Source organism: Oncorhynchus clarkii, chromosome 10, assembly GCF_045791955.1.
Source record: "Oncorhynchus clarkii lewisi isolate Uvic-CL-2024 chromosome 10, UVic_Ocla_1.0, whole genome shotgun sequence".
Classification (NCBI taxonomy): domain Eukaryota; kingdom Metazoa; phylum Chordata; class Actinopteri; order Salmoniformes; family Salmonidae; genus Oncorhynchus; species Oncorhynchus clarkii.
This window is the reverse complement of record NC_092156.1, coordinates 35,240,748-35,254,829: the sequence shown is the minus strand read 5'-3', so window position 1 is coordinate 35,254,829 and position 14,082 is coordinate 35,240,748. Positions and strand designations below refer to the sequence as shown.

General features: G+C 46.3%; 1 protein-coding gene across 1 annotated transcript in view; it reads right to left on the bottom strand.

Moving 5' to 3' along the window:
- LOC139418351 (glutamate receptor 3) overlaps nt 1-14,082 on the bottom strand; it is a 106,464-nt gene that overhangs the window by 61,848 nt on the left and 30,534 nt on the right. Inside the window, exon 3 of the mRNA XM_071167740.1 lies at nt 1,147-1,386. Within this exon, the coding sequence (XP_071023841.1) occupies nt 1,147-1,386 (240 nt within the window). The remainder of the gene's footprint in view (nt 1-1,146; nt 1,387-14,082) is intronic.

Sequence of the window (14,082 nt, the reverse complement as noted above, 5' to 3'; positions counted from 1 at the left end):
GCTTTACAGTACAGTAGCCTGGCCCAGTACAGTATGTCTCTCTCTACAGCCAGCTTTACAGTACAGTAGCCTGGTCCAGTACAGTATGTCTCTCTCTACAGCCAGCTTTACAGTACAGTAGCCTGGTCCAGTACAGTATGTCTCTCTCTACAGCCAGCTTTACAGTACAGTAGCCTGGTCCAGTACAGTATGTCTCTCTCTACAGCCAGCTTTACAGTACAGTAGCCTGGTCCTGTACAGTATGTCTCTCTCTACAGCCAGCTTTACAGTACAGTAGCCTGGTCCAGTACAGTATGTCTCTCTCTACAGCCAGCTTTACAGTACAGTAGCCTGGTCCAGTACAGTATGTCTCTCTCTACAGCCAGCTTTACAGTACAGTAGCCTGGTCCAGTACAGTATGTCTCTCTCTACAGCCAGCTTTACAGTACAGTAGCCTGGTCCTGTACAGTATGTCTCTCTCTACAGCCAGCTTTACAGTACAGTAGCCTGGTCCAGGACCAGGAATATCCCACCCTGACAGATTGGAGTGTCATTAGTGTTCTGTCTTAAGGCTGAACTCTCCAGATGTCGACCTTCACAGAGCAGGATGGAGACCTCTGCTAGCTCCCTCCATCAGCCTGTGGCTGCTGCTGGGGTACAGTGGAGAGGGAAAGGGGGGGGGGGGGGGCATGAAGGACGTGTAAAAGTCACATTGTGTTGTGGCTCCTTTATATAATCCAATTACAGTCTAAATGATATTCAGAGGATTAGAGGCTGGTAGCGTATTGACTCTGAGGGAGCTCCTACAGCACAGCAACAGTCACACATACAGGAACGTCACCTGCCTTGGACTCATTTACTGAAGCAGCCAGGGGCCTGTTTAATGTGGAAGCCAAGGAAAAGCCTCCAGACACTAAAGCACTTTAGGCATCATTACAGGCCCAGATTTAAAGCTTTTAGATCACTCTTAAAATGAGAACTGGGGATCAGAGGATTTCCACACTGAGGGAAAATAATTATATACTTCATGGCTTAATGTGAGGTGACATGGGTGGAGGAGAGAGGAGCTATGGCTTTACCAGAGAGCCTCTTTGTACAGTATAGTACAGTATCTCATGTGTGTTCCAATGCAATGTCTGTCAGACTGTTAGCCAGGCTGTTTCTTACCCCTCTCGGTGTCATAGAGGTAGACAAACTTCTCCCACTTGTAGTGGGCCAGCAGGCTGAGGACAGCTCCCCGAAGAGGAGGCCTCATCTGGATGACAAACTGCACGTCGGCATCGGCGGGGAAGCTGGGTGTGATGAAGGAGGTGTGCAGAGCCCCACAGAATGAGGTCAGCGTGTTCATGGACTTCTGGTCGTAGAAGCCGAAGATGGCGTACACTCCTCTGGAGAACTGGGAGCAGACTGGACAAACAGACAGACAAACAGACAGAACAGTCAGTTCTGGGTCAGAACATAGTCAATCTAGAAAGACAAACAGTCTGTTTGAGTAAGTTCAGGTGAGGGCCAGAACTCAGAACACAGTCAACCAAACAGGTTGGTTAGGATTAGGACACAGTCAATCAAGCCTCCAGGCAGACCACAAGCAGACAAATTAAGTAATCTCTTCCCACATTCAGACATCCAGGTGAGGGCCAGAACACAGTCAACTACACACATAGTCCAATAAGGCCATATCTCTCCCTGCAGTCATAGAACATAACACATAGCCTGACATTTATTTATTCATTTATTGACTGAGAACACATTCTCATTTACAGCAATGACCTGGGGAATAGTTACAGGGGAGTAGAGTGGGGATGAATGAGCCAATTAGAAGCTGGGGATGATTAGGTGGCCATGATGCTATGTGGGTTGGAAATTTAGCCAGGACACCGGTGTTAACACCCCTACTCTTACGATAAGTGCCATGGGATCTTTAGTGACCAGAGTCAAGACACCTGTTTAACGTCCCATCCGAAAGAAGGCCCTCTACAGAGGGGATTGTCCCCAATCACTGCCCTGGGGCATGGGGATATATTTTTGGGGGACCAGAGGAAAGAGTGCCTCCTCCAACATGATCAGATCTCAAAATAATAGCTACCAAGCAGAGAGAGAGAGAGAGAGAGAGAGAATGGATGAATCAGAATATTGTAGAATGTAGATGTGATGGTGGAGTAATAGAGAATTCAAGGGAGTTCATGTGTAGAAGATGAACTATTACTTGTAAGGTTGTGAAGAAGCATTAATCTATATAACTAGGAAAATAAATGGTGACTATTTGAATAAATGACAGCCGTGTGGGATGTGCGTTCCCATGGCAGTGCTCTCTGCCTCTCTGTGCCCTTCACTTCTCCTTGGACTCAATGTATCTGCTTGGTTAATCAACTAGAACTAATGGGGGAAATCAGTGCACCGGCCACTGCTCTTAATGGACAAATACCTCCTACCACCATGCAGGACGCAGGCAGGCGTTGTTGCAGCATAGGGCTGTGCTCGCTGGTCGCCTCAGTATAAATTGATTTATAAGAAGCTGCTATATAGGGCCATCTGTGGGGCTGATGAAAATTAGCTCTGGCTATAAACACTATGTACAATGCACCGTGTACTTGGTCTAACAAGGTGTAGATATTAAATTTTTACACAACAAATAGGTGAACAAACCTCTCTTGTGAATGTACAAAAGTTTTTAAACAAGCTCCTATGTCCCTCCTTATCTCTGTCTCCTATAAATGTTTGTTTTAAGTGGAGTGGACATTTGTGAACCCTGAATAACAACTCTACTGATAACAACTCCACTGTCCCACACCATCTGGCTGATTCCTCAAGCGCTTTGCCCTGCGTGGACTGTGCTCCTCCTCTCCCCTCTTCACCTGACTGACTTCTTTATTAGAAAATGAAAATGTTGCTGAAAGTGTTCGTTTTTTTTCACAGGGTGGTCTGCTCTTGTTTTCAGCATGCAAAATTAGAAAATGAAAGAAACAACCATTGAAAAGGAATGCAGTACTAGAGCTTATCGAATAAATAGGGGCCTAACCCTCAAATAAATCTCTTGGAAGCCTTGAAACACCACAGCATTGTTGCTGCATAAAACTAGAAAGACTGACCTTTGGAGTGGATTGGTAAAAAGAGAACAGTCTGGAGACACACCTGACTCATTTCACGCTTCTGTGATCTTCCAGTATTATTTTCAAGTTCAATGCTGCATGTTACACAACACTGGTTTAAAGGCATCTCAGCATCTTTCCTCCATCAAGCCAACCATTCACTACACATTTCTCTACCCATCTATCATGCTTCAATTCAACCACTTATCCATCCATCAATGAATCATCCCTCCCTCCATCCATCCGTTCATGGCCTTCCCCTTTGGTCTGTGCACACATCAGATGGATGTGTTTGTTCTGGGGCCAGGGGCAACACCAGCATAATGACTCTACTACAGCAGGTGTATGTCTGTGTGAAGGTAAAGCATTCCATCTGCTTGGAATAACTAGTGACAGATGAGGCTGAAACTACTGCACGTGGCAGGAATTGACATGAGGCTGTTGTGGCATTGTTTCATAGTCTAATCATATAATGTTTTTCTGCAGGCTTGAAGTACCTTTTTTAATTGAATGTGTTCTCCTCCCTCTGCCTTTGAAGAGGCTTAAGAGATAGGCATATAAGAAAATGTCAGAGTAGATTCCCATGCACTGCTAGTCCTCATATACAGTACCACAGCCTCTCTTAAAGCCAGCCCATGGCCTAAACAATAACAACCACACACTCCTTAGCTTACAAACCTGACATACCACAGACCTGATATATTGACTAATACACACATGCAACTGAGACACATTTATTTTTAAAGACAACCAATTCCAAGTCTATGAATTTTGACTCAAGACAAAGACTGTTTTCTCCACTACATACCAAGGGAGCCAGGCTCTGGTGATAAAAAAATAGAATCCCTTCCAAGCCCTGGTTTTCAATGCACGGAAAATATTGGATTTGTAATTTTCCACAGCAAAGGGGAGGCTTTAACTCATGCTATCAATACATGCTGTAGCATGGAACAGCCACATCATAATAATGCAGTGCTAGCATGTTTGCTGCACAAAACGATAATAGCTGCTGTTTCATCAAGGTTAAATATAGCCCCAATTCTCCTTCTGCACTAATGAGATCATACATCTGGCTCTGGGAGTGGACTAACTGCTGGTATAACAGCATCATCTGGGCTCCGGGAGTGGACTAACCTCTGGTATAACAGCATTATCTGGGCTCCGGGAGTGGACTAACCTCTGGTATAACAGCATCATCTGGGCTCCGGGAGTGGACTAACCTCTGGTATAACAGCATCATCTGGGCTCCGGGAGTGGACTAGCTGCTGGTATAACAGCATCATCTGGGCTCCGGGAGTGGACTAGCTGCTGGTATAACAGCATCATCTGGGCTCCGGGAGTGGACTAAACTCTGGTATAACAGCATCATCTGGGCTCCGGGAGTGGACTAGCTGCTGGTATAACAGCATCATCTGCGCTCCGGCAGTGGACTAACCTCTGGTATAACAGCATCATCTGGGCTCCGGGAGTGGACTAGCTGCTGGTATAACAGCATCATCTGGGCTCCGGGAGTGGACTAACTGCTGGTATAACAGCATCATCTGGGCTCCGGGAGTGGACTAACCTCTGGTATAACAGGATCATCTGGGCTCCGGGAGTGGACTAACCTCTGGTATAACAGCATCATCTGGGCTCCAGGAGTGGACTAGCTGCTGGTATAACAGCATCATCTGGGCTCCGGGAGTAGACTAACCTCTGGTATAACAGCATCATCTGCGCTCCGGCAGTGGACTAACCTCTGGTATAACAGCATCATCTGGGCTCCGGGAGTGGACCAGCTGCTGGTATAACAGCATCATCTGGGCTCCGGGAGTGGACTAACTGCTGGTATAACAGCATCATCTGGGCTCCGGGAGTGGACTAACCTCTGGTATAACAGCATCATCTGGGCTCCGGGAGTGGACTAACCTCTGGTATAACAGCATCATCTGGGCTCCGGGAGTGGACTAGCTGCTGGTATAACAGCATCATCTGGGCTCCGGGAGTGGACTAACCTCTGGTATAACAGCATCATCTGGGCTCTGGGAGTGGACTAACCTCTGGTATAACAGCATCTTCTGGGCTCCAGGAGTGGACTAGCTGCTGGTATAACAGCATCATCTGGGCTCTGGGAGTGGACTAACCTCTGGTATAACAGCATCATCTGGGCTCGGGAGTGGACTAACCTCTGGTATAACAGCATCATCTGGGCTCCGGGAGTGGACTAGCTGCTGGTATAACAGCATCATGTGCGCTCCGGCAGTGGACTAACCTCTGGTATAACAGCATCATCTGGGCTCCGGGAGTGGACTAGCTGCTGGTATAACAGCATCATCTGGGCTCCGGGAGTGGACTAACTGCTGGTATAACAGCATCATCTGGGCTCCGGGAGTGGACTAACCTCAGGTATAACAGCATCATCTGGGCTCCGGGAGTGGACTAACCTCTGGTATAACAGCATCATCTGGGCTCCGGGAGTGGACTAGCTGCTGGTATAACAGCATCATCTGGGCTCCGGGAGTGGACTAACCTCTGGTATAACAGCATCATCTGCGCTCCGGCAGTGGACTAACCTCTGGTATAACAGCATCATCTGGGCTCCGGGAGTGGACTAGCTGCTGGTATAACAGCATCATCTGGGCTCCGGGAGTGGACTAACTGCTGGTATAACAGCATCATCTGGGCTCCGGGAGTGGACTAACCTCTGGTATAACAGCATCATCTGGGCTCCGGGAGTGGACTAACCTCTGGTATAACAGCATCATCTGGGCTCCGGGAGTGGACTAGCTGCTGGTATTACAGCATCATCTGGGCTCCGGGAGTAGACTAACCTCTGGTATAACAGCATCATCTGGGCTCTGGGAGTGGACTAACCTCTGGTATAACAGCATCTTCTGGGCTCCGGGAGTGGACTAGCTGCTGGTATAACAGCATAATCTGGGCTCCGGGAGTGGACTAGCTGCTGGTATAACAGCATCATCTGGGCTCCGGGAGTGGACTAACTGCTGGTATAACAGCATCATCTGGGCTCCGGGAGTGGACTAACCTCTGGTATAACAGCATCATCTGGGCTCCGGGAGTGGACTAACCTCTGGTATAACAGCATCATCTGGGCTCCGGGAGTGGACTAGTTGCTGGTATAACAGCATCATCTGGGCTCCGGGAGTAGACTAACCTCTGGTATAACAGCATCATCTGGGCTCTGGGAGTGGACTAACCTCTGGTATAACAGCATCTTCTGGGCTCCGGGAGTGGACTAGCTGCTGGTATAACAGCATCATCTGGGCTCCGGGAGTGGACTAACCTCTGGTATAACAGCATCATCTGGGCTCGGGAGTGGACTAGCTGCTGGTATAACAGCATCATCTGGGCTCGGGAGTGGACTAGCTGCTGGTATAACAGCATCATCTGGGCTCCGGGAGTGGACTAGCTGCTGGTATAACAGCATCATCTGGGCTCGGGAGTGGACTAGTTGCTGGTATAACAGCATCATCTGGGCTCCGGGAGTGGACTAACCTCAGGTATAACAGCATCATCTGGGCTCGGGGGTGGACTAGCTGCTGGTATAACAGCATCATCTGGGCTCGGGAGTGGGCTAGCTGCTGGTATAACAGCATCATCTGGGCTCCCGGAGTGGATTAACCTCTGGTATAACAGCATCATCTGGGCTCGGGAGTGGACTAGCTGCTGGTATTACAGCATCATCTGGGCTCCGGGAGTAGACTAACCTCTGGTATAACAGCATCATCTGGGCTCGGGAGTGGACTAGCTGCTGGTATAACAGCATCATCTGGGCTCGGGAGTGGACTAGCTGCTGGTATAACAGCATCATCTGGGCTCCGGGAGTGGACTAACCTCTGGTATAACAGCATCATCTGGGCTCCGGGAGTGGACTAGCTGCTGGTATTACAGCATCATCTGGGCTCCGGGAGTAGACAAACCTCTGGTATAACAGCATCATCTGGGCTCTGGGAGTGGACTAACCTCTGGTATAACAGCATCTTCTGGGCTCCGGGAGTGGACTAGCTGCTGGTATAACAGCATAATCTGGGCTCCGGGAGTGGACTAGCTGCTGGTATAACAGCATCATCTGGGCTCCGGGAGTGGACTAACTGCTGGTATAACAGCATCATCTGGGCTCCGGGAGTGGATTAACCTCTGGTATAACAGCATCATCTGGGCTCCGGGAGTGGACTAACCTCTGGTATAACAGCATCATCTGGGCTCCGGGAGTGGACTAGTTGCTGGTGTAACAGCATCATCTGGGCTCCGGGAGTAGACTAACCTCTGGTATAACAGCATCATCTGGGCTCTGGGAGTGGACTAACCTCTGGTATAACAGCATCTTCTGGGCTCCGGGAGTGGACTAGCTGCTGGTATAACAGCATCATCTGGGCTCCGGGAGTGGACTAACCTCTGGTATAACAGCATCATCTGGGCTCGGGAGTGGACTAGCTGCTGGTATAACAGCATCATCTGGGCTCGGGAGTGGACTAGCTGCTGGTATAACAGCATCATCTGGGCTCCGGGAGTGGACTAGCTGCTGGTATAACAGCATCATCTGGGCTCGGGAGTGGACTAGTTGCTGGTATAACAGCATCATCTGGGCTCCGGGAGTGGACTAACCTCAGGTATAACAGCATCATCTGGGCTCGGGAGTGGACTAGCTGCTGGTATAACAGCATCATCTGGGCTCGGGAGTGGACTAGCTGCTGGTATAACAGCATCATCTGGGCTCCCGGAGTGGATTAACCTCTGGTATAACAGCATCATCTGGGCTCCGGGAGTGGACTAACCTCTGGTATAACAGCATCATCTGGGCTCCGGGAGTGGACTAGTTGCTGGTATAACAGCATCATCTGGGCTCCGGGAGTAGACTAACCTCTGGTATAACAGCATCATCTGGGCTCTGGGAGTGGACTAACCTCTGGTATAACAGCATCTTCTGGGCTCCGGGAGTGGACTAGCTGCTGGTATAACAGCATCATCTGGGCTCCGGGAGTGGACTAACCTCTGGTATAACAGCATCATCTGGGCTCGGGAGTGGACTAGCTGCTGGTATAACAGCATCATCTGGGCTCGGGAGTGGACTAGCTGCTGGTATAACAGCATCATCTGGGCTCCGGGAGTGGACTAGCTGCTGGTATAACAGCATCATCTGGGCTCGGGAGTGGACTAGTTGCTGGTATAACAGCATCATCTGGGCTCCGGGAGTGGACTAACCTCAGGTATAACAGCATCATCTGGGCTCGGGAGTGGACTAGCTGCTGGTATAACAGCATCATCTGGGCTCGGGAGTGGACTAGCTGCTGGTATAACAGCATCATCTGGGCTCCCGGAGTGGATTAACCTCTGGTATAACAGCATCATCTGGGCTCGGGAGTGGACTAGCTGCTGGTATAACAGCATCATCTGGGCTCCGGGAGTGGACTAACCTCTGGTATAACAGCATCATCTGGGCTCGGGAGTGGACTAGCTGCTAGTATAACAGCATCATCTGGGCTCCGGGAGTGGACTAGCTGCTGGTATAACAGCATCATCTGGGCTCGGGAGTGGATTAGCTGCTGGTATAACAGCTTCCCTGTGATCATGGCCTGGTCTGGCAATGGGGATGCACAACACTTTCTTTATTACAGGAGTGAATCAAAGCCCCTGGTAACAGGCCCTGTTCTACTGTTCTAGGGTAAATCACAGCTCTGTTCTATATGCTCACTAGCCTGGTAGTCATCTCTGTTCAGCTATTACATTCCACTCCTTGCCACTCCTGTCATTAGACAAAGAGACTGGCCTTTCAGCAGTATTCAAATATGACTATTCTATCATTAATGAGCTCAAGGAGATGGGAGGATTTGATCCTGATTCGATAACCCTCAATTCAACATCTATTCCACGTTGGTTCAATGTAATTTCATTGAAATGTGCCCAGTGGGAGCTATCATCCAATCACAATTTTATACAAATTAGACTGATAGGAAAACGTTCTAACTTAATTCATACATTTGATTGGAAACATTCTAACATGGGGCATTTTTTAATACATTTGATTGTAAAAACGTGGGGAGTACAGAAAATTCCCCTTTATTGCATTTTTACCACCAGCCACTGTGAGCACAACATTGTCAACGCTGTAGCCTATTTTATATCCATCAAGCAAGAGCAAGGCAAGGTGCCTCTTTCCTCGAATATATAAAAAAAATTATTGATCAAGCGACCTATCTATATTGCTACTTCTGGGACACGAATTGGGCTAGGATATTGGTTCAAGCGCTTTAAGGGACTGAACGTCATGTGTAATAAGGGTTACATGGAGAAAATAGGACCTCTCTGAAATGAAAATGAATGGCCCTCTCTTCAGCCAAATATATTTTACTTAAACCCTCCCTGAACGCTTGAAAGAAAACAAGTGACCCTCCCCTATACCCAAAATAATCATTAAAACAAAGTGGATAGCACAGAACACCGTTTACCCTCATTTCATGGACAGACCAGAGCCTTAGATATGCAGTTTTAGAAACTCTTCTTCGTCCTGTCAGCATTACATGGCAATGTAGGAATTTCGATAGCGCACAGGGCTGTGGGCCAGAAGGTTGTGCAGGTTCACAGACCACCACGGACAAGAGTAGGGGTGGAAAGATCTCCTTTACAGTCAAAGCATTGCATGAATCTATCATCGTATTTACAGGTCCGACAAAAAAAATGCCTTTTAGAAATATTTAAGGCAATTCTACTTATTTTTTACATACTAGCAGAATTTTTTTACTAGCACACATATTACCGGAATTACAGGCTAAGAATGGAAAGGGAGATAGGCCTGTGTTCATAGTACCATATTTGTCCAATGACAAATAAGTGTATCTTGTTTGCAATTAAACTGTCCCTGTTTTGAAATAATTAAATCTGAGACGTCATTAGGAATCTGAGCATGGTACTTTTAAAAGTTAGGCCTACCTTCCATCCCAGACAGTAGGCCTACCTTCCATCTCAGACAGTAGGCCTACCTTCCATCCCAGACAGTAGTTCTACCTTCCATCCCAGACAGTAGGCCTACCTTCCATCCTAGACAGTAGGCCTACCTCCCATCCCAGACAGTAGGCCTACCTCCCATCCCAGACAGTAGGCCTACCTTCCATCCCAGACAGTAGTTCTACCTTCCATCCCAGACAGTAGGCCTACCTTCCATCCTAGACAGTAGGCCTACCTCCCATCCCAGACAGTAGGCCTACCTTCCATCCCAGACAGTAGTTCTACCTTCCATCCCAGACAGTAGGCCTACCTTCCATCCTAGACAGTAGGCCTACCTCCCATCCTAGACAGTAGGCCTACCTTCCATCCCAGACAGTAGTCCTACCTTCCATCCCAGACAGTAGGCCTACCTTCCATCCCAGACAGTAGGCCTACCTTCCATCCCAGACAGTAGGCCTACCTTCCATCCCAGACAGTAGGCCTACCTTCCATCCCAGACAGTAGGCCTACCTTCCATCCCAGACAGAAGGCCAACCTCCCATCCCAGACAGTAGGCCTACCTTCCATCCCAGACAGTAGTCCTACCTTCCATCCCAGACACTAGGCCTACGTTCCATCCCAGACAGTAGGCCTACCTTCCATCCCAGACAGTAGGCCTACCTCCCATCCCAGAGAGTAGGTCTACCTCCCATCCCAGACAGTAGGTCTACCTCCCATCCCAGACAGTAGGCCTACCTCCCATCCCAGACAGTAGGTCTACCTCCCATCCCAGACAGTAGGTCTACCTTCCATCCTAGACAGTAGGCCTATCTTCCATCCCAGACAGTAGGCCTACCTCCCATCCCAGAGAGTAGGTCTACCTCCCATCCCAGACAGTAGGTCTACCTCCCATCCCAGACAGTAGGCCTACCTCCCATCCCAGACAGTAGGTCTACCTCCCATCCCAGACAGTAGGTCTACCTTCCATCCTAGACAGTAGGCCTACCTTCCATCCCAGACAGTAGGCCTACCAATGCAGAGAAATTAAAGCTTTAACTGCTGGCTACTCTTCTTCCATACCCAACAAAAGAAGGTCACACAGAAGTGTTGCCCTAAAAGCTGTCTGAGTTTAAACATATTCTATTGTACGGAAAAGCTTAATCAATTGATAGTGACAGAATTTGATTACTTCCCAAGCAAAGTCTTTTTTTTGTCTCCTGGCTATAGAAAGTTGTAGCTCAGCCTCAATGTTAAAGAAACAAAACAATGATATCCCCATATGCATCGGAGTCACGTCTTTTCTGGTTATTTTACTGCTTGTTTCTAGCATAAAGTATCACGGACCAAAGCACTGTCATAGATCACTTTATATAATCTGATATTTTTTATTTTCTTCAAAATCTTGAGCTAACAAGGGGTAGGCCTGTGCCTTATGCCATTTTCTTAAATAAAAGGTAGGCCTATGGCATTCCCTCTCATAAACCCTCAATTCGAGTTTTGGTTTTAACTTAACAGCCCTTCACTGACACGGAGGTTGGCTATTTAAAGAGAGCATGGTGGGTGGAGGAATTGGCCAACTAATCTATGTACAAGTGCCTTCAGAAGGTATTCATACCCTTCGACTTATTCCACATTGTGTTGTGTTACGGCCTGAATTCAAAGTGGATTAGGTAGATGTTTTCCTATCTACACACAATACCTCATAATGACAAAGTGAAAACATGTTATGATAAATGTTTGTAAATGTATTGACAATTAAATGAATACATACCTAATTTACATAGGTATTCACACCCCTGAATGAAATCACCTTCTGGGTAATATTTTGCCAGTGCTTAGCTCCATTTCGTTCTTATTCTGAAAATCTCCCAGTCCTAACGATTACAAGCATACCCATAACATTGGAGTAATTTAGCAGACACTCTTATCCATACTTACAGTAGTGAGTGCATACATTTTCATACTTTTCTTTTTTTCATACTGGTCCCCATGGGAATCAAACCCACAATTCTGGCGTTGTAAACACCATGCTCTACCAACTGAGATACACAGGAACACATGATGCAGTCACCATTATGCTTGACAATATGCAAACTGGTACTCAGTAATGCGTTGTATTGGATTTACCCCAAGCATAACACTTTGTATTCAGGACAAAAAGTTAATGGCATAACATGTTTTTTTTTTGCCATATTACTGTCTTTTTGAAAACAGGATGCATGTTTTGGAATATTTTTTATTCGGTACAGGCTTCCTTCTTTTCACTCTGTCATTTAGGTTAGTATTGTGGAGTAACAACGATTTTGTTGATCCATCCCCAGTTGACCTCATGGTGAAATGTCCTTCCTCTCCGGCAACTGAGTTAGGAAGGACGCCTGTATGTTTGTAGTGACTGGGTGTATTGATACACCATCCAATGTGTAATTAATAACTTCACTATGCTCAAAGGGATATTCAATGTCTGCTTTTTTTTTTACACCCATCTACCAATAGTCCCCTTCTTTGCAAACCATTGGAAAACCTCCCTTGTCTTCGTGGTTAGATCTGTGTTTTGAAGTTCACCTTACAGATACTTGTATGTGCGGGGTACAGAGATGATGTAGTCATTCAAAACTCATGTTTAAACACTATTATTGCACACAGAGTCCATGCAACTTATTATGTGACTTGTTAAGCACATTTTTACACCATGCAACTTATTATGTGACTTGTTAAGCACATTGTTACACCATGCAACTTATTATGTGACTTGTTAAGCACATTTTTTATTCCTGAACTTATTTAGGCTTGCCATAACAAAGGGGTTGAATACTTATTGACTCAAGACATTTCAGCATTTCATATTTTATTAATTTGTAAAAACTTATTTTGAAAAACATAGTAACACTTTGACATTATGGGGTATTGTGTGTAGGCCAGTGACAAAACATATTTCATGTAGGCTTTATGTGGAAAAAGTCAAGGGGTGTGAATACTTTTTGAAGGCACTGTACATAGCAGCCTAAAGCCTAATTTTGTCTGTCAAACAGCTAAGCCTACCTTGTATTTCTTACATAGGAAGAAATAGGCTCCAACACAAACTCCTCTTGTTGTTAGCAAAGTCTAAATAAAATGAAGACTGTTGAAATGAATTATGCCTACTCGAATTTGCCTACTTTCAGCACCATGAGCTGTCCATTTCCGTTTGATTGTACCGGCGGCTGCTGCTTCAAATTTCAATACCACAATGTAAATTACCAGAATCTGGCTTATTGTGAGGTCAATAACTCTGATAAATACAGTGCATTCGGAAAGTATTCAGACCCCTTGACCTTTCCCACATTTTGTTACGATACAGCCTTATTCTAAAATTGATTACATTTGGGGGGTTTTCCTCATCAATCGACACACAATACCCCATAATGACAAAGCAAAAATAGTATGCTATACAAATCTATACAAATCTATTATAAGTAAAAAACTGAAATATGACATTTACAACGATTATGTAAATGTATATCCATCCGTAAGAGTAATAGAGAGAGGACGGAAGAGAGAGAGAGGCCAGTGGAGATGCCAGCGGACGCGGAGATGCATGAATTACACAAGGGAACAGTGAAGACAGAGATGTGTAAATTAAAAGTTAATTCATAGGCTGGGATATTAATCTTCCATTCGTATGCTAGCCTATATATTAGCCCCAGCCTACTACAGTGAATTCAGGCGACCAACACCTGTGCTATGGTATGACAAAAACTATATTTTTTTCAGACGTATGTTTTCTGCTAATGAATTGAAGTTCAACACAGCCAAATGTGTCAGCTTAATTAAATGCGCAATAAAAAAGTATAGTGCTTAGGCATGTTTAATGATACACTGGCTGTAGAACAGCAGATCGCAAGGCAGGCAATCCCCGATTCCCCACTGAATTCCTTTTTGGAAATGACAAGTTCACTTTCTCATCCATAAACGCATATTAAGTGCACTGTCCAGAAGCCCACACCAGCAGGATGGGGGGCCTTTTCATTAGGAGGAAAGTCTACTGTGGATCACGAAAATAATTTCCACAATTTAAATACAGTGCCTTGCGAAAGTATTCGGCCCCCTTGAACTT